General features: G+C 38.4%; 1 protein-coding gene across 1 annotated transcript in view; it reads right to left on the bottom strand.

Annotated features, from left to right (window-relative positions):
* The window catches only part of NT5E (5'-nucleotidase ecto), a 218,406-nt gene that overhangs the window by 163,378 nt on the left and 32,195 nt on the right, over positions 1–22,833 (bottom strand). The window contains exon 2 of the mRNA XM_053710491.1: positions 3,438–3,660. Coding sequence (XP_053566466.1) covers positions 3,438–3,660 — 223 coding nt within the window. The remainder of the gene's footprint in view (positions 1–3,437; positions 3,661–22,833) is intronic.

Here is a 22,833-nt window from a genome sequence, read left to right as displayed (position 1 = left end):
GGCAGGTTTTACAACACAGTCTGGCCAAAGGTTGCGCCAAGCAGAATTTAGGTTTGTCTGGCTGACCCCGGCCCAGGCAATGGTGATAATCTGCAGACAGCTCACAATGTCAAAATGCTCTCTCCAAAATTCATGGAGGGTGAGGCTTGAGCGATCTGTCATCTCAAAGCATCGCTGGAAAAGCTCCCTTGTGTAGATTTTTTTAAAATTGGAGATGACCTGCTGGTCCATTGGCTGGAGTAGTGGGGTGGTGTTAGGCGGAAGGAACATGACCTTGATGAAATTAAAGTCCTCCAGCAAGTCTTCCTCGAGGCCTGGAGGATGGGCAGGAGCATTGTCCATGAGCAGCATGGCCTTGAGTGGCAGGTTATTATCCACAAGGTACTTCTTCACAGCAGGACCAAAAACCGCATTGACCCACTTCACAAACAAGAGGCGTGTGACCCAAGCCTTTGGGTTAGACTGCCACAAAACGCTCAACTGCTCCTTGTTCACCTTGTGTTTCTTGAAGGCCCGTGGGGTCTCTGAATGGTAGACAAGCAGGGGCTTGATCTTAAGGTCCCCACTGGCATTGGCGCAGAACAGGAGGGTAAGACGGTCCTTCATCGGCTTGTGGCCAGGCAATGAGGTCTCCTGTTCTGTGATGAAGGTACGCTTTGGCATCCTCTTCCAGAAGAGTCCAGTCTCGTCGCAGTTGAAGACCTGCTGAGGAAGGTAGCCCTCTGAAACTATGACTTCCAGGAACTCCGTAGCAAAATCTTCAGCTGCAGCAACATCGGAACTTGCAGCCTCTCCATGCCTGACCACACTGTGGATGCCAGATCTGTTCTTGAACCTTTCGAACCACCCCCTGCTGGCCTTGAAGCCTTCTGCATCTGCTGACGTTCCTGGCTGTTGTTTGAGGAGGTCAGCATGCAAGGCCTTGGCTTTTTCGCAGATGATCGCCTTGGTCACTGAGTCCCCTGCACGCTGCTTCTGTTCAATCCAGAGCAGGAGCAACTTCTTGACCTCCTCCAGAACAGGTGGCCGTTGCTTGGAGACCCGGGTGACTCCCTTGGCTGCATCTCTCCCAGTAATCTTCTCTTTCATTTTTAGGATTGTACCGATTGTGGATGCACTCCTTCCATACTCTTTGGCAAGGTCAGTCAATCGCATTCCTCCTTCATGCTTCCTGATGATTTCCTTCTTGCCCTCAAGCAGAATCATCTCCTTCTTCTTCTTCCCAGCTTCCGCTGCTTTCTTGGGTGCCATGACACCACCGTCCCTAAGTATGCAAAAAAAATTAAAAATGCTTTACACCCACATGAGCTGGCATGGAAAAACAACCCCACAATGCAAAAAAGGCATGCACAGCACATGAGCTGGCATGGAAACCACACTAAAAGGCATGCACAGCAGATGAGCTGTAACAGGCATGCACAGCAGATGAGCTGTAACAGGCATGCACAGCAGATGAGCTGTAACAGGCATGCACAGCAGATGAGCTGTAACAGGCATGCACAGCAGATGAGCTGTAACAGGCATGCATAGCAGATGAGCTGTAACAGGCATGCACAGCAGATGAGCTGTAACAGGCATGCACAGCAGATGAGCTGTAACAGGCATGCACAGCAGATGAGCTGTAACAGGCATGCACAGCAGATGAGCTGTAACAGGCATGCACAGCAGATGAGCTGTAACAGGCATGCACAGCAGATGAGCTGTAACAGCCATGCACAGCAGATGAGCTGTAACAGCCATGCACAGCAGATGAGCTGTAACAGGCATGCACAGCAGATGAGCTGTAACAGCCATGCACAGCAGATGAGCTGTAACAGGCATGCACAGCACATGAGCTGGCATGGAAATCACCCCCAGAATGCAGAACACACAGTAAAAGGCATGCAAACAACCAAGCTCAGCTCCCTACCTTTCCACTTCTTGAGATGCACCAAAAAGGCTCCAAAAACTGCTCCAAAAACTGCTCCAAAAGGCTCCAAAATCTTCTGCCAATGGCTCCAAATCACGCATGGGGCAGGGGGGCGGATCTATAAACCAGGACACTTTTTTTCGTATTGCGGGAAAAATTAGTAAACCGAGGCATTTTTTCTCAGAAATTTTAATTCGTAAACCGATTTTTCGTTTACCGAGGCGCGCGTTAACCGAGGTCCCACTGTATATATATATATATATATATATATATATATATATATATATATATAAAATTATTTGAAAATATAAAAAAAAAATTCTAAGTGAAGTACATAGGAATTTCAAGTATTTCTATTCAAAACACATTAAAATTAATAAAATGAAATTGTATGTTTCAAGGTAATTGACTGGGAAGGGCTCAAAGTGTGTGTGTGTGTGTGTGTGTGTATATATATATATATATATATATATATATATATATATATATATATAAATCTCCTTTTCTACAAATTAGGATTTTGCTTGTCTATACATGTAATAACTAAAGCAGGAAGTGCATGGGCGACTGCATGGGCGACCGCATAATTAGACTTCAATTGGCCCCAGAGCAAAAACCTGTGGCAGTGCCACCATTTTAACAGCACCCTTTCTGGCCATTTCCAGAAACTGAGGTGGGAGCCACATAGGAGAAAGAAAAGAATTGTTTCTTTGTGACTATGGTCCCTATGATCATAAACTTGCTGTTGTGAAGAAAAATCACAAAAAAACCTAAGGTTTTTTTTTTTTTTTGAACATTATATTGTAATGTGGGTGTCTACAGAAGCCTGTATAGCTGGAGAAACAGCTCTCAATATAGATTTAACCTTTATAACATTATCTGATGGATCTCTACAGAGGAGACCTTACAGATAATCTCGCCAGAGTAGAGCTTTAGATCATAAGGGTCACCCTTCCCTCTTAGTTAGTTTACACTTGAAGATATGCACTTGTGCAGCCGTCATGTACTTATAGGGTAGCAAGTTTTTCTGTACTTCCAATGGGCCCCTAGTACAGTGGGCCTGGTCTCAATTGAGACCTTTAAGACCCCTATAGTTACACTCTCAAAGAAGTGGACCCACTTTTCAGACTTCTAGAAGGCATTTATTCCTATTCCATTTTTGAAGAGACTAATTAATTAGCAAGTATGAATCATCATTTTATTTGGTTTGATTCATCTACACTATTTACCTTATGGAAGCCAATTTTGTTATTGTGCATTTGACAAATGTATCATTCTCTGACATTCAAGATTCCCTTTCAAACAGTGTGCACTTTTAAAATGCGACTAAAAAAAAAAAAATATTTTGTTATTTGTGTTTTTTATACTTATATCAGTCTATATTTGTTGTAACATTGAGATACAATATCTACTTATAATATTATGTATGTGAAATATCTGAAATGTCTCCTCTCAATTAGAAATAAAAGTATAAATCAATGAATAAATGTATGAAAAAAAAATCAAAATTATAGAAATTTAAATTAACCTGGGTCAGACAGTACTGGGGTTTCCTTAGAGGTATATCCAACAATTCCAACTTTTTCTGTACCAACTTGTAATATTTTATAAGGAAGGTAATAGCCGGTAATATTTGGTGAAAGTTGTCGATCAGATTTTATGTTTGCGCTCAGAATAGGAAATTGTGCTTTTGTAAGAAATGGATTTAAAAGTCCGGATACCCCATTGTCAAATTCATGATTCCCAAGTGCCTAAAAAGAAGGAAATATTGAAGTTAAAATTCTGCAGCTTAAATGTAGTAACAGAAAAAAAAAATTAAACAAATAATTCAAACTATATATATAGTCAAGTCATATAAAAAATACTATAAGATTTTGAGAACACTAAGGCTTAGTTTGCAAGTTGAATCACCAGAAATGCAAAAACATGATCGCGAGGTCTTGATATTTTTACAGCACATACCCGTATTACAAATCAGCCGTGAAAAAAATATATTGCAATTTCGCTTGTACAAGTGATTACTAAAGCTCCCTAAAATTTAAGTGACTAGTGCAAAGTGGAAACTCTCACTCATATAGCAAGTCTGTGGTTAACGCTTGTATTCGAATGATAAAGTGAAAAGCTCTGGTAAAGTTACTGTGACCGCTCATACAGGACTTCATAAACCACAAAACTGGCCTCAGTTTTTATTTTCAAACTATTTCAAGACTTTTTAAAAAGAACACTGCTTTGTGCATAAAAAAAAAAACTAATGCAATTTTTAGATGTACTTAAAGGGACAGTGTACTGAAAAATTGGTTTTCCCTTGATATGTTTACAATTACTTGTTATACCATCTGCAGTTTCAAATCCATGGAAAATTATTCTTTAAGTTATATTTTTTATAGGAAATAGCTGTCTGCTAATTGAAACCACAATTCAATCAAGGGCCAGATTATGAGTGGAGCACAAAATTGCACTTACGCGATATTTGCGCTCCACTTGTAATACCAGTGCACACAATTATATTTGCAGTGCAGCGCAATGAGAACACAACCTTGCATTCACATTTCTAGTAAGCTATGCGCTCAATATAGCACGCTTCCATAGGCTCCAATTAGGAGCCTCGTTCTTATGCCACAAGATACGGCATGAGAACTAGCACAGCGATGGGCAGCAAATATAAATATATATGTATAGAAATATATAGATATATATTTATGTGTTAATATGTGTATATACACATATTATTAAAGCATATACATATATATTTACTGAGACCACACAGTTCCCATAGACGGCAATGTAAAAACAGCTATTTTTAATAACAAAATGAAGGTAAACAATTAAATACACTCCAGCACAGGTAAGAGGGACTATTGTTAACACATTAAATTCCCTTTATTCTTTTTGTACTGGGGCATTATGGGTAAGCAGTGTATGTTGTGCAATTATATGCATTATATTGCAAAATTGTTAATTATGCTTTTTTTGTAAGTTTATTTTTTTAGAAAAAAATGCTTTTTATTTTGGCAAGGTTTTGGTCTAGAAACATGACTAAAGGGACATTAAACACTAAACAAGTGCTTCTTAGAATGATGCATTCAGAGAAAAGATTAGTCTGAGAATAACAAGTAGATGTAGTTTTTAAAGTTTTATTAACTGTTTAAATATTGACAAAATAAGTGTAAAGTTTTAGTGTCTATAAAACAATGGGAACTGCTATGTTGTAACTTAGGTTACCGTCTCTGCTATAGCCAATTAGGGACAGTTATAAATAGGTCCCTAGAGTGTGCAGCCAATGGCTGTGTGGAATAAAACAGTGTTCTGTACTTCCATTTCAAACAGGAACTGAAAAGCTCACAATTTCAGAATGAAATTACAGGAAAAAGGGGACAAAATAAATAATGAAACTATTGCATATATATATCCTGTGAGTGCCTCTTCTTTCCTTGAAGTTTCTACCTATCTACCATAGAGAGCACCCAGGCAATTCCCTAATACAGTGAGTGCTTGTGTACTTGGATACCAAAACTACTAATATATATATATATATATATATATATATATATATATATATGATTTATCATTTTATATTACCCTCTCAAAGTGTTTAATGTCCCTTTAACAATACAGAATATTAATATCTTGCACAACAGTGAGCTTTTAAAAAATTCTCACACTGTGAAAAGGAGCATTTTTACTACTGAAACTAATGAGCCTCTTCATTCTCCAAAAACTGTAATTTCCCACTGTACCAACCATTATTGCAGAAACCTGTACTAATAATTGCAAAAGTCCACCCACCTCACCACTCGTTGGAAATCTCAGGGTGGGGTGTATTTGTAGGGATCGTTCACAGCACAGACAGTGAGCTCACCAAAACAAAATATGGTTTCTGTGTAGGAACACTTCAAATAATTAACCTTACTGTTACTAAACCTACACTACCTGCCTCACACTGGAAAATGTCGTCTTAGGGCAATTTTTTTAGGATAGAATATTATTTAAAATAGTGTGTGGGGGGTTTAAAGGCAAATGAGGTGATCACTTAAAAGCAATACCCTTTAAAAATGCCCTTCTTAGGGCAATTTTTTGTATATATATTTTTTTAAATATAGGCTTTTTTGGGGGTTACTTTGTTTTTAGTATAGTTGGTTTTAATGCAAAAACACTATTCACTTTAAATAAGGCACTGCAATTTGATGTGGGGGGTTGTGGCAGTAAAGGGGTTAAGTAGTGTAGGGGTTATTGCGGTGGGGGGTTGTGGCGATATAGGGGTTAACTATTGTAGAGGTCATTGTAGTGGGGGGTTGTAGCAGTATGGGGTTAAGAAGTGTAGGGGTTATTGCGGTAGGGTGTTGTGGCGGTATAGTGGTTAGGTAGTATAGGGATTATTGCAGGGCGAGTTATGGCGCTTTGGGGGTTACTAGTGGGTGTATTTTGTTGTGTGATATATTTAAAAGGGATCCTTTACTGTAAATCGCCAATGTAGGTGGACATGCTGCTTGTAATATTTTGCAAGCATCGCTACCCTTTGCGAATATAGTAAAACGCTTCTCTGCGATGCTGCCTTTAAACAGTGATGACAGAATTTTTGAATATCTTTTGATCATTAGGGCCTAAATTTTAAATGAGCGGTAGATTTTATTTCTGACTAATTTAAAAATGTATTTAAATTTGTTGGCCCCCTGTATCATGTGACAGCCATCGGCCAATTACAGGCACACATATACACTGTGCACTCTTGCACATGCTCACTAACAGCTTGTTCTACAGAAAGTGTGCATATAAAAAAGGATGAGCACACATTGAAACAGACAAGTGCTTAAAATACACGCTCTTCAGCATGGGAACTGCATGAAGCATGTGAACTGCATGAACTAATGTGAAATCTAGATTTTTTTAAGTAAGAATTTTATTTTATCCCCTTATCAGTTTGTGCTCTCGTTCTTTTTTTAACAAAAAGGTATATACAGTATATATATATATATATATATATATATATATACATATACAGTATCTCACAAAAGTGAGTACACCCCTCGTATTTTTATAAATATTTTATTATATCTTTGTGACAACACTGAAGAAATTACACTTTTCTACAATGTAAAGTAGTGAGTGTACAGCCTGTATAACAGTGTAAATTTGCTGTCCCCTCAAAATAACTCAACACACAGCCATTAATGTCTAAACCGTTGGCAACAAAGGTGAGTACACCCCTAAGTGGAAATGTCCAAATTGGGCCCAAAGTCTCAATATTTTGTGTGGCCACCATAATTTTCCAGCACTGCCTTAACCCTTTTGGGCATGGAGTTCACCAGAGCTTCACAGGTTGCCACTGGAGTCTTCTTCCACTCCTCCATGACAACATCACGGAGCTGGTGTATGTTAGAGACCTTGTGCTCCCCCACCTTCCATTTGAGGATGCCCCACAGATGCTTAATAGGGTTTAGGTCTGGAGACATGCTTGGCCAGTCAATCACCTTTACCCTCAGCTTCTTTAGCAAGGCAGTGGTCGTCTTGGAGGTGTGTTTGGGGTCATTATCATGTTGGAATACTGCCCTGCGGCCCAGTCTCTGAAGGGAGGGGATCATGCTCTGCTTCAGGATGTCACAGTACATGTTGGCATTCATGGTTCCCTCAATGAACTGTAGCACCCCAGTGCTAACAGTACTCATTCAGGCCCAGACCATGACACTCCCACCACCATGGTTGACTGTAGACAAGACACACTTGTCTTTGTACTCCTCACCTGTTTCCCGCTACACACGCTTGACACCATCTGAATCAAATAAGTTTATCTTGGTCTCATCTGACCACAAGACATGGTTCCAGTAATCCATGTCCTTAGTCTGCTTGTCTTCAACAAACTGCTTGTGGACTTTCTTGTGCATCATCTTTAGAAGAGGCTTCCTTCTGGGACAACAGCCATGCAGACCAATTTGATGCAGTGTGCGGCGTATGGTCTGAGCACTGACAGGCTGACCCCCACCCCTTCAACCTCTGCAGCAATGCTAGCAGCACTTCATATGTCTATTTCCCAAAGACAACCTCGGGATATGACGCTGAGCATGTGCACTCAACTTCTTTGGTCGACCATGGCGAGGCCTGTTCTGAGTGGAACCTGTCCTGTGAAACCACTGTATGGTCTTGCTCACCATGCTGCAGCTCAGTTTCAGGGTCTTGGTAATATTCTTATAGCCTAGGCCATCTTTATGTAGAGCAACAATTATTTTTTTCAGATCCTCAGAGAGTTCTTTGCCATGAGGTGCCATGTTGAACTACCAGTGACCAGTATGAGAGAGCGTGAGAGCGATAACACCAAATTTAACACACACCTGCTCCCCATTCACACCTGAGACCTCGTAACACTAACGAGTCACATGACACCGGGGAGGGAAAATGGCTAATTGGGCCAAATTTGGACATTTCCACTTAGGGGGGTACTCACTTTTGCTGCCAACGGTTTAGACATTAATGGCTGTGTGTTGAGTTATTTTAAGGGGACAGCAAATTCACACTGTTATACAGGCTGTACACTCACTACTTTACATTGTAGCACAGCGTCATTTCTTTAGTGTTGTCACATGAAAAGATATAATAAAATATTTACAAAAATGTGAGGGATGTACTCACTTTTGTGAGATACTATATACATATATATATATATATATATATATATATATATATATATATATATATATATTGTATATCTGTCCAAGTTATAACACAAGCACTCACTGGACTTGATACAGGTGAAATAAAAAGTGTTTTATTCCATATAAACAAGTGACGTTCGGGGTGTTCACCCCTTCATCAGACCAACAATTGTACAGAGTAAATCAAACATTTTATACCTATTTAAACCCCACCCACTGTGCAAAATCGCCAAACTGTTGCCATAGCAACCATAGATAAAACAAATACATTGTGAATGCTTGCATACTATTTGAAACAGAATTACCTTCCAGCAAACAAGAGGATACTGCTCAGTCCCTTTTTTTTGCACAAATTAAAACTCAAGAAAAAAGAAATAAATCTTTAATTACATGGCACATACATATCAGAATACCACAGAAAGAGGGTAATATCAAGAGGCGATAACACCAAATTTAACACACCTGCTCCCCATTCACACCTGAGACCTTGTAACACTAACGAGTCACATGACACCGGGGAGGGAAAATGGCTAATTGGACACAATTTGGGCATTTCCACTTAGGGGTGTACTCACTTTTGTTGCCAACAGTTTAGACATTAAAGGGACAGTCAAGTCCAAAAAAACCTTTCATTTTTCAAATAGGGCATGTAATTTTAAACAACTTTCCAATTTACTTTTATCACCAATTTTGCTTTGTTCTTTTGGTATTCTTAGTTGAAAGCTAGACCTAGGAAGGCACATATGATAATTTCTAAGCCCTTGAAGGCCGCCTCTAATCACATGATTTTGTATTTGCTTTTCACAGCAGGGGAGAGCTAGTTCAGGTAAACCCTATAGATAACATTGTGAGCACGCCTGTGGATTGTGGCACACACTGCACTAATTGGCTAAAATGAAAGTCAATAGATAATAAATAAAATGTCATGTGATCAGGGGACTGTCAGAAGATGCTTAGATACAAGGTAATCACAGAGGTTAAAAGTGTATTAATATAACTGTGTTAGTTATGCAAAACCGGGGAATGGGTAATAAAGGGATTATCTATCTTTTAATACAACAAAAATTCTGGTGTTGACTGTCCCTTTTTAATGGCTGTGTGTTGAGTTATTTTGAGGGGACAGCAAATTTACACTGTTATATAGGCTGTACACTCACTACTTTACATTGTAGCAAAGTGTCATTTCTTCAGTGTTGTCACATGAAAAGATATAATAAAATATTTAAAAAAATGTGAGGGTTGTACTCACTTTTGTGAGATACTGTATATCCAGAGGTAATCACTGGTTTTCTAGCTTTAGTTTGCCGAAGTGCACTTACTTCTGGATATTGGTGTATATTTGTACAACAGCACCCTGGCAGTTGAAAAATGATGGTGAGAATGCATTGGAACTTTATACAAATATACATTTGGGTGTTGTTCCGGCTGCTATTTTTAACCAGCTGTACAGTTCTAGTTTTTAACAGCTAATGTTTTATACAAAACTGATTTTTACTAGAAGAGATTGTGAAACTTTGGTGTTACTATATTGTAAGCATTAAGGTTTGGCAGCATGTTTTTATGGAGAACGAACGTTTTAAGGATTGTTATATGCACTACTGATACCTCAATATTGATTGAGGTCTTACTTGTAAGATTGTTCACAAAATAAAGCGACATTAAGTTTAAACAGTATTATGCTATGTCTATCTTTTTCCTCTATGTGAACACCTGACCTGCTGGCTATACGGAGAGTGAATAAACACAGAAGGAGCCTAAGAGAAGCTGGTGTCTACACTCAGGTGGATTGCTTACGTATACTGAGCACTCAGGAATCCAAAGCTTTTCAGATTCAGCCACTGATACGCTCTATACTTACCTCATAGGATTGAGGTTGCTGGACGTAAGTAGAATATTGAGCCTTTGTTGGGATACTCAGATATTCAGATAACCATTGAATTGGGACTGTAAACAGACTGGAAATCACGGTCCCTTCACATTCCAAAGATTACATGGACTCTATGTTTGATGTTTGACTATATGTAAAATTGTGTGCATATATATACACACATACTGCATATATATTTTTTTTATTTTTAACAAAATATATTATTCTGTGTCCAGTAATCACATATATTACTACAGAATACACTAGGATTCTTCTCTTTTAATTAATGTCGAAATCCAATTGATGATTTTATAAAATATGTCAAGAATTACTTAAGAGAGAAAGAAACAAGAACATACTTGTTTCAATAAAGACAGGGATTTCAGCATTCTTTTTAAAAATAGATATACAGCTCTAAAGTTAAAGTGAACAAAGTAACAATTTATTGGCATAGGCAATTGAATATTTTGACACATTGCATCCCCCAGAGCAAAGGATTTACAAATAAATAATATAATGCACTGTATAGGCTAACCAATATGTTGATACAAAATAATTCGCTAAAATTAGATAAATTATTAATCTGAATAATATACAATCTTCCTGACCGGCTAGGGTGAACCAAGTTACCTATTAAGACATATATATGCAAAACAATAATACGTTGCTGGAAAATATATTTTGGATAACTACACCGAACTGAACACAGAACCTTCACCCTCAATTGTGGAGGTATGACCTGGGCAGATTATCAACACAGGATCTAAGTTATAAGAAATATACTCTTTTAAGAGCAAGATATACACATACAAAGTACATATGTAACATTTGAGAAACATCATAGATGTACCAATCAAATAGTAGAATCATAAAAATTAGTAGCAAGAATATGGTAGAGTGACGATCTAAACAACTAGACCCTGCTGCACACAGAACCCCAAAAAAGTTAAGAGGTATACCCTGGGCAGGTAATATTGAAATGGGATCTAAGTTGTATGATCAGGCACTCTAAGCTAAGCAGTAGTGCTATACATTCAGAGAACAACAAATTTGCACAGATAGTTAATAAGCTCAAGCATGGGAGAGCTGTCATAGTTAGTAGGAGAGTCCAATGGACATATAAAGCAATTCCATAAAGTTTTTTGTGCAAAAGAAAAAAGCCTCTTAGGCAATCGATGTTCTCCTTAGAGCTGTGCTACAGAATGTATGCTGAAGATATCGCCTCAATAGGCGTCTCCAAAGGCAGTTTATTTACTGTGAGTATAGGCACTTAAACATGGGCAACTTGAACTTTGTGCTTAAAAAGGACTACACCTTCCTTTCAGAGCTACTGCGGCTACAGGTTTTTATTGATGTAGTTCAGATGAGTACTTTCCAAGTTCATGCTGAAAAGAAAAGACCTGCTGCATGTTTAAGCGGTACTGTGGTCGGTACACAAGGTCACGTAGTAGGTCAGCTGATGCCCATGCGCGTTTCACCCTTTCGTCTATTGGTAAGGTGGGGCTTCGTCAGAGCGTATACTAAAGATAGAAAGTCACATTTTTATAGCATTGTGCATAATACGCCCCTACTGACGAGTGAAATTATATACATTTTTACAGAAATTATTACAAAGACAATGTACATTTAATATAGTTACTATGTAACCGATAGGAATATTGTCGGGAACATAGTACAATTAAAACAAGCATGTTTATCTCAAGGAATTTTCCTAGAGTGGTTAAAAACCTAAAGTTAGATGATGTGCGCAATAGAATACCTAAGTATGCTATTCATCTTTTGATGTTAGGTCTTGGTAAAAGGCAAGAAATATGTCTGAGAGAAAAATACATGGATTCTTAAAGGGAGCAGGCCATATCGAGCTTGTCATTAAGTCCATTAGGAAATTGAGTATCCAAAGTGGATATCCATCTGCATTCCTTTTTGAGGAGTATTTTATCATTGTCACCTTCTTTGCCATTATTTATACCCCTGTCTATGCCTATTACCCAAAGAGAGTCAGGATTGCAAATATGACATTTTTCAAAATGTTTTGCCACATTACTCATTTGATTTTTATTTTTTATGTCATCACAGTGCTCCGTGATACGGTCTTTGATCGCACTTAGAAAGTGGGACACGAACAGGAGACCAATGACAATTTAATTCAGTAATAATTCTGATTTTTGAATTTGTGGCATTATCTTTTGGGAATAATAGACTGTCTCTGTTGATACGCCCTGCATCTTTTATCGCTCCTTTTACTACTCGTTTAGAGTATCCTCTTTCTACAAAATGTCTTTCCATTTCTTTCCATTTCATTTCATGTTTGCTGTATTTTTCTCTAGAGGAACAGTTTCTACGCAATCTTAAAAACTGTCCTCTAGGGATGCCTCTTTTTAAGTGGGCTGGATGATGACTTGAAGCTAGGAGGAGACTGTTAGTTGCAGTCTCTTTACGATAGTTTACTGATACTAGTGGGCCTCTCTCTACCCTCACTTTAATGTCTAAAAAAGCAAGTTCTTCTTCACTATACTGTAAAGTGAGAGTAATGTTCTTGTCATTTTGATTCAAGTTAGAGACAAAGTCTATTAGGCTTTCAACAGTACCCTCCCATATCATGAAGATATCATACACATATCATAGCCATGTGTGAATGTTCTTCTCAAAAATAGGGTTTTGATACACTTTACTCATCTCCCAGGAGCCCATGGGGAGACAGGTATATGTAGGTGTGCACGTGGTGCCCATTGCTGTCCCTCTTAAAGGGACAGTATACACTCATTTTCATATAATTGCATGTAATAGACACTACTATAAAGAATAAGATGCACAGATACTGATATAAAAATCCAGTATAAAACTGTTTAAAAACTTACTTAGAAGCTATCAGTTTAGTTCTGTTAAAAAGGTAGTTGGAAAGCCCACTGCAAGTGGGAAATAAGACACTCCCCCCTTCTTTTGCATATGAAAAGACCCTTTACACAAACAGGAGCAAGCTGGAGTAGGTAGCTGACGGTATTCTGATAAAACTTGGGGCTTGGTTAGGAGTCTGAAAATCAGAGCAATGTTTTTTTAAAAATTAGCAAAATTATACTTCCTGCGTAAAATAGATGGTTTATCTATACCACAGGGAGCTTTATTAGTATCCTTGGATGTAGAAGGACTATACTCGTCCATTCCACACAGGGCTGGTATACAAGCCTGTGAACATTTCCTCACAACAAGGGGGCAGTCTTTTCGCAAACATACATACTTTATAGTCCAGCTAATAACTTTTGTCCTAACTCATAACAATTTCATGTTTGATGGAAAACTGTATAAACAATTGATAGGGACAGCAATGGGCGCCACGTGCGCACCTACATATGCCTGTCTCCACCTGGGCTCCTGGGAGATGAGTGAAGTGTATCAAAACCCTCTTTTTGAGAGAAACATCCACATATGGCTACGATATGTGGATGATATATTCATGATATGGGAGGGTACTGTTGAAAGCCTAATAGACTGTCTCTAACTTGAATCAAAATGGCAAGAACATTACTCTCACTTTACAGTATAGTGAAGAAGAACTTGCTTTTTAAGACATTAAAGTGAGGGTAGAGAGAGGCCCACTAGTATCAGTAAACTATCGTAAAGAGACTGCAACTAACAGTCTCCTCCTAGCTTCAAGTAATCATCCAGCCCACTTAAAGAGAGGCATCCCTAGAGGACAGTTTCTAAGATTGTGTAGAATCTGTTCCTCTAGAGAAAAATACATCAAACATGCTACTGAAATGAAAAGACATTTTGTAGAAAGAGGATACTCTAAATGAGTAGTAAAAGGGGCGATAAAAGATGCAGGGCGTATCAACAGAGACAGTCTATTATTCCTAAAAGATAAGGCCACAAATACAAAAATCAGATTTATTACTGAATTCAATTGTCATTGGAGTGGCCTCGAAGAAATACTTACTAGGAACTGGAAAGTTCTTACAAGTGATGAAAGCATTGCTTGTGAAGTGGGAGAATCTCCAGGCTTAACTGCAAGGAGGGCCCCCAGCCTACGGGACAAACTGGTAAAAAGCCAGTTTGTTTCCCAACAAAAAGGGAAAAACTGGCTTACTCAAAATAAACTAATAGGCAACCACCCATGTGGAAAATGTGTTGTATGAAAATACATGGTGAAAACTAAAGAGTTTGGCACCAATACTGGAAAAGTCTTCAAACTTAAGCACTTTGTCAATTATAACACTGAAGGGGTTGTGTACATGCTCTCCTGTTCGTGTCCCACTTTCTAAGTGCGATCAAAGACCGTATCACGGAGCACCGTGATGACATAAATAATCAAAATCAAAAGAGTAATGTGGCAAAACATTTTGAAAAATGTCATATTTGCAATCCTGACTCTCTTGGGGTAATAGGCATAGACAGGGGTATAAATAATGGCAGAGGAGGTGACAATGATAAAATACTCCTCAAAAAGGAATGCAGATGGATATCCACTTTGGATACTCAATTTCCTAATGGACTTAATGACAAGCTCGATATGACCTGCTCCCTTAAGAATCCATGTATTTTTCTCTCTGACATATTTCTTGCCTTTTACCAAGACCTAATATCAAAAGATGAATGGCATACTTAGGTATTCTATTGCGCACATCATCTAACTTTAGTTTTTTAACCACTCTAGGAAAATTCATTGAGATAAACATGCTTGTTTTAATTGTACTATGTTCCCGACAATATTCCTATCGGCTACATAGTAACTATATTAAATGTACATTGTCTTTGTAATAAATTCTGTAAAAATGTATATAATTTCACCCGTCAGCAGGGGCGTATTATGCACAACGCTATAAAAAGCGTGACTTTCTATCTTCAGTATACGCTCTGACGAAGCCCCGCCTTACCAATAGACGAGGGGGTGAAACGCGAGTCGGCATCAGTTGACCTACCACGTGACCTTGTGTGCTGACCACAGTACCACTTAAACATGCAACAGGTTTTTCTTTTCAGCAAGAACTTGGAAAAGTACTTATCTGACCTACATTAATAAAAACCTGTAGCCACAGTAGCTCTGGAAGGAAGGTGTAGTATTTCAATATTACACCATGCTTGAAGTTTCTATGTATTTGGCCCTTTTTAAGCACAAAGTTCAAGGTGCCCATGTTTAAGTGCCTATACTCACAGTAAATAAACTGCCTTTGGAGACGCCTATCGAGGCGATATCTTCAGCATACATTCTGTAGCAAAGCTCTAAGGAAAACATTGATTGCCTAAGAGGCTTTTTTCTTTTGCACGAAAAAATGTATGGAATTGCTTTATATGTCTCCTACTAACTACTACAGCTCTCCCATGCTTGAGCGTATTAACTATCTGTGCAAATTTGTTGTTCCCTGAATGTATAGCACTGCTGATTTGCTTAGAGATCCTATTTCAATTTTAGCTGCCAGGGTATACCTTATAACTTTTTTTGGGGTTCTGTGTGCAGTAGGGTGTAGTTGTTTGAATCGTCACTCCATATTCTTGCTACACATTTCCATGCTTCTACTATTTGCTTGGTACATATATGATGTTTCTCAAATGTTACATATGTACTTTGTATGTGTACATTTTGCTGTTATTAGAGTATGTTTCTGATAACTTAGATCTCGTGTTGATAATCTGCCCAGGTCATACCTCCACAATTGAGGGTGAAGGTTCTGTGTGCAGTTGGGTGTAGTTATCCAGAATATATTTTCCAGCAACGTATTATTATTTTGCATATATATATATATATATATATGTCTTAATAGGTACCTTGGTTCACCCTAGCTGGTCATGAACATTGTATATTGTTTACATTATTGAGTTAGCTAATTTTAGCGAATTATTTTGTATCTACATATTGGTTAGCCTATACAGTGTGTTATATTATTTATTTGTACATCCTTTGCTCTGGGGGATGCAGTGTGTCAAAATATTCAATTGCCTATCCCAATAAAGTGTTACTTTGTTCACTTTAACTTTAGAGCTGTGTATCTATTTTTAAAAAGAGTGCTGAAATCCCTGTCTTTATTGAAACAAGTATTTTCTTGTTTCTTTCTCACTTAAGTGATTCTTGAGATATATATATATATATATATATATATATATATATATATATATATATATATATATATATATAACACCCAAGAGAAAAGTTAGTGCTGTGACAATTGAAAAAGGGAGGGAATTGCACCAGTGTCTCTCCAAAAAATAAAAGAAATTGAGAACAAAGATCTATGGTCTTTCAGCACTGGAGTCTGAGCTCATTTAGCACCCGGAACCAATTTACTATACTGATGGTCAAGAATTTACTGACCAAATATTGACAGTTGAGGATTTTCAAACCGTCAATACATTAGAAACTCTTGGTGCTGAATCAGCTAGACGGATAGATGATGTTCTAATACATAAGAAATACAACAAAAATCTTAAACAAAAAAAGCTCTTTCTATCCCATACAGTGCAGAAACCAGTACTTAGACCTCTTCCAAGAAAAAAACTCATAGTGACCTAATTCAACTACATGAGTCCCTTAAATATAAAACTAAGAATAGACTCAATATGATGATTAAACAAAGAAAAGCTTTGAAAAGTCTTGAACAAAATGACAATCTAGCCATCACTCCAACTGATAAGGGAGGGAGCATAGATGTACAAAACAAACAAGATTACTACAGTGAAGCTTACTATGAAAACCTCTACCTCTGATGGTTTGAAGCTACAAATATCTTTGGCCATCACAATAAATTTATACAACAGATACAATTCTATGCAAGATACATAGATGACCTGTTACTTAGGACAGATTCTATGAAGACAAATGAATGACAACAATATATATTTTAAATTGTTAAGGGACCCTACTAACCTCCTCTTGAAAGAACTTGGCAAGTTACTGGACTAGGGGCTTCATCTAGGTATTCTAGATAGAGAATTGTGTGACTATCTTTTCAAACTTGACTCCAATAGTTGCCAATTCCCGTATTGTATCCAAAATGCACAAGAATCCAATCTCTCCACCAGGCAGGCCAATTGTTTCAGGTGTTGCCTCCCTGGGTGAGAGACTTGGTGAATGGATTGACAACTTACTACAGCCTTTTGTTCATGCCCTCCCTGAATTTGTTAGGGACACTATCCATATACTACAAATGTTGACACATTGGGACACACCTGGGATAGTAAATTCCTTTGGCTTACAGTGGAAGTTTCATCACTGTACTCGTGTATCCCACATGAGCTAGGGATACAAGCAGTTTAGTACCATCTTCTCCTTTACAGTAGCGTTCCCACAGAACTAATTGAATTTATACTGGCAGCACTAACATTTTTACTAACCCACAATTTTTTTCAATTTGATTCTGAATTTTACCTCCAAATGTGAGGCACAGTAATAGAGGCAAAATTTGCCCCTCCTATGCAAACCTCTACCTCAGAATGTTTGAAGATACAAATATATTTGGCCAATACAATAAATTTTTACAACAAATAAAATTCTATGCAAGATACATAGATGGCCTGTTACTTATAATGACAGGGTCTATGACCGAGGTAGAGGATTTTGTACACTTTCTAAATGACAATAATTTAAATTTAAGATTAACCTATCAAGCAGATCATACCTAAATTAATTATTTGCACATTGTGCTAAGTGGACATAGGGACAAAGTACAGGCAGAAGTATCTAAAAAAAATATTGCGGGTAACACCATACTACTGGCAGACTCCTGTCACCCCAGCCACCTAAAAAAAAACATCCCTAAAGGCCAACTCATTAGGATAAGGAGAATTTGCACCAATAACAATGACTATGAAAAGCACTCCCTCCAACTAGTTGACAGACTAACTAAACGAGGACATGACAGATACCAACTAATGAACTTACAAATAGAAATAGGTAAAACACAACATGAAAAATTGTTGGGAACTATAGACCCCAGTCAATCCAAAGGGCTAAAAAGCAAACACAAGAAGAACAGATGGAAAGGAAATACACTTAATTTTGTTACACCGTATAGTAACCAATTAATTAAGGTTAAGACTATTATCCAACAGAATCTGGACATATTAAAACTAGATGAAACACTAAGGCCTAGATTTAGAGTTCGGCGGTAGCCGTCAAAACCAGCGTTAGAGGCTCCTAACGCTGGTTTTGGGCGCCCGCTGGTATTTGGAGTCAGTGATTAAAGGGTCTAACGCTCACTTTTCAGCCGCGACTTTTCCATACCGCAGATCCCCCTACGCCATTTGCGTAGCCTATCTTTTCAATGGGATCTTTCTAACGCCGGTATTTAGAGTCGTTTCTGCAGTGAGCGTTAGAGCTCTAACGACAAAACTCCAGCCGCCTGAAAATAGCAGGAGTTAAGAGCTTTCAGGCTAACGCCGGTTTATAAAGCTCTTAACTACTGTACCCTAAAGTACACTAACACCCATAAACTACCTATGTACCCCTAAACCGAGCTCCCCCCACACCGCCGCCACTCGATTAAAATTTTTAACCCCTAATCTGCTGACCGCCACCTACGTTATACTTATGTACCCCTAATCTGCTGCCCCTAACACCGCCGACCCCTATATTATATTTCTTAACCCCTAACTTGCCCCCCACAACGTCGCCGCAAGCTACTTAAAATAATTAACCCCTAATCTTCCGACCGCAAATCGCCGCCACCTACGTTATCCCTATGTACCCCTAATCTGCTACCCCTAACACCGCCGACCCCTATATTATATTTATTAACCCCTAATCTGCCCCCCTCAACGTCGCCGACACCTGCCTACACTTATTAACCCCTAATCTGCCGAGCGGACCTGAGCGCTACTATAATAAAGTTATTAACCCCTAACCCGCCTCACTAACCCTATCATAAATAGTATTAACCCCTAATCTGCCCTCCCTAACATCGCCGACACCTAACTTCAATTATTAACCCCTAATCTAACGACCGGAGCTCACCGCTATTCTAATAAATGTATTAACCCCTAAAGCTAAGTCTAACCCTAACACTAACACCCCCCTAAGTTAAATATAATTTTTATCTAACGAAATAAATTAACTCTTATTAAATAAATTATTCCTATTTAAAGCTAAATACTTACCTGTAAAATAAATCCTAATATAGCTACAATATAAATTATCATTATATTATAGCTATTTTAGGATTAATATTTATTTTACAGGTAACTTTGTAATTATTTTAACCAGGTACAATAGCTATTAAATAGTTAAGAACTATTTAATAGTTACCTAGTTAAAATAATAACAAATTTACCTGTAAAATAAATCCTAACCTAAGATATAATTAAACCTAACACTACCCTATCAATAAAATAATTAAATAAACTACCTACAATTACCTACAATTAACCTAACACTACACTATCAATAAATTAATTAAACACAATTGCTACAAATAAATACAATTAAATAAACTAGCTAAAGTACAAAAAATAAAAAAGATCTAAGTTACAGAAAATAAAAAAATATTTACAAACATAATAAAAATATTACAACAATTTTAAACTAATTACACCTACTCTAAGCCCCCTAATAAAATAACAAAGCCCCCCAAAATAAAAAATTCCCTACCCTATTCTAAATTAAAAAAGTTACAAGCTCTTTTACCTTACCAGCCCTGAACAGGGCCCTTTGCGGGGCATGCCCCAAGAATTTCAGCTCTTTTTCCTGTAAAAAAAAACATACAATACCCCCCCCAACATTACAACCCACCACCCACATACCCCTAATCTAACCCAAACCCCCCTTAAATAAACCTAACACTAATCCCCTGAAGATCTTCCTACCTTGTCTTCACCATCCAGGTATCACCGATCCGTCCTGGCTCCAAGATCTTCATCCAACCCAAGCGGGGGTTGGCGATCCATAATCCGGTGCTCCAAAGTCTTCCTCCTATCCGGCAAGAAGAGGACATCCGGACCGGCAAACATCTTCTCCAAGCGGCATCTTCGATCTTCTTCCATCCGGTGCGGAGCGGGTCCATCTTGAAGCAGGCGACGCGGATCCATCCTCTTCTTCCGATGTCTCCCGACTAATGACTGTTCCTTTAAGGGACGTCATCCAAGATGGCGTCCCTCGAATTCCGATTGGCTGATAGGATTCTATCAGCCAATCGGAATTAAGGTAGGAATTTTCTGATTGGCTGATGGAATCAGCCAATCAGAATCAAGTTCAATCCGATTGGCTGATCCAATCAGCCAATCAGATTGAGCTCGCATTCTATTGGCTGTTCCGATCAGCCAATAGAATGCGAGCTCAATCTGATTGGCTGATTGGATCGGCCAATCGGATTGAACTAGATTCTGATTGGCTGATTCCATCAGCCAATCAGAAAATTCCTACCTTAATTCCGATTGGCTGATAGAATCCTATCAGCCAATCGGAATTCGAGGGACGCCATCTTGGATGACGTCCCTTAAAGGAACAGTCATTAGTCGGGAGACATCGGAAGAAGAGGATGGATCCGCGTCGCCTGCTTCAAGATGGACCCGCTCCGCACCGGATGGAAGAAGATCGAAGATGCCGCTTGGAGAAGATGTTTGCCGGTCCGGATGTCCTCTTCTTGCCGGATAGGAGGAAGACTTTGGAGCACCGGATTATGGATCGCCAACCCCCGCTTGGGTTGGATGAAGATCTTGGAGCCAGGACGGATCGGTGATACCTGGATGGTGAAGACAAGGTAGGAAGATCTTCAGGGGATTAGTGTTAGGTTTATTTAAGGGGGGTTTGGGTTAGATTAGGGGTATGTGGGTGGTGGGTTGTAATGTTGGGGGGGGGTATTGTATGTTTTTTTTTTACAGGAAAAAGAGCTGAAATTCTTGGGGCATGCCCCGCAAAGGGCCCTGTTCAGGGCTGGTAAGGTAAAAGAGCTTGTAACTTTTTTAATTTAGAATAGGGTAGGGATTTTTTTATTTTGGGGGGCTTTGTTATTTTATTAGGGGGCTTAGAGTAGGTGTAATTAGTTTAAAATTGTTGTAATATTTTTATTATCTTTGTAAATATTTTTTTATTTTCTGTAACTTAGTTCTTTTTTATTTTTTGTACTTTAGCTAGTTTATTTAATTGTATTTATTTGTAGCAATTGTGTTTAATTAATTTATTGATAGTGTAGTGTTAGGTTAATTGTAGGTAATTGTAGGTAGTTTATTTAATTATTTTATTGATAGGGTAGTGTTAGGTTTAATTATATCTTAGGGTAGGATTTATTTTACAGGTAAATTTGTTATTATTTTAACTAGGTAGCTATTAAATAGTTCTTAACTATTTAATAGCTATTGTACCTGGTTAAAATAATTACAAAGTTGCCTGTAAAATAAATATTAATCCTAAAATAGCTATAATATAATTATAATTTATATTGTAGCTATATTAGGATTTATTTTACAGGTAAGTATTTAGCTTTAAATAGGAATAAGTTATTTAATAAGAGTTAATTTATTTAGTTAGATAAAAATTATATTTAACTTAGGGGGGTGTTAGTGTTAGGGTTAGACTTAGCTTTAGGGGTTAATCCATTTATTAGAATAGCGGTGAGCTCCGATCGGAAGTTTAGGGGTTAATAATTGAAGTTAGGTGTCGGCGATGTTAGGGAGGGCAGATTAGGGGTTAATACTATTTATGATAGGGTTAGTGAGGCGGATTAGGGGTTAATAACTTTATTATAGTAGCGCTCAGGTCCGCTCGGCAGATTAGGGGTTAATAAGTGTAGGTAGGTGTCGGCGACGTTGTGGGGGGCAGATTAGGGGTTAATAAATATAACATAGGGGTCGGCGATGTTAGGGCAGCAGATTAGGGGTACATAGGGATAACGTAGGTTGCGGCGGTGTACGGAGCGGCAGATTAGGGGTTAATAATAATATGCAGGGGTCAGCGATAGCGGGGGCGGCAGATTAGGGGTTAATAAGTGTAAGGTTAGGGGTGTTTAGACTCGGGGTACATGTTAGGGTGTTAGGTGCAGACGTAGGAAGTGTTTCCCCATAGGAATCAATGGGGCTGCGTTAGGAGCTGAACGCTGCTTTTTTGCAGGTGTTAGGTTTTTTTTCAGCTCAAACAGTCCCATTGTTTCCTATGGGAGAATCGTGCACGAGCACGTTTTTGAGGCCGGCCGCGTCCGTAAGCAACTCTGGTATCGAGAGTTGCATTTGCGGTAAAAATGCTCTACGCTCCTTTTTTGGAGCCTAACGCAGCATTTGTTTTAACTCTCGATACCAGAGTTAAATTTATGGTGCGGCCAGAAAAAAGCCCGCGGAGCGTTAACAGCCCTTTTACCGCCGAACTCCAAATCTAGGCCTAAGAGAATGCCTAAAATCAGGTTTAAAATGTGTCACTAAGAAAGCGCCCACAATAGGAAGCAGAATTACACAATATATCTATAGTAGCACAAAAAATCTAAGGAAACTTGGATTACCAA

Source organism: Bombina bombina, chromosome 4, assembly GCF_027579735.1.
Source record: "Bombina bombina isolate aBomBom1 chromosome 4, aBomBom1.pri, whole genome shotgun sequence".
NCBI lineage: Eukaryota > Metazoa > Chordata > Amphibia > Anura > Bombinatoridae > Bombina > Bombina bombina.
Note: the sequence above shows the minus strand (reverse complement) of the source record. Positions and strands in the feature narration are given on the sequence as shown.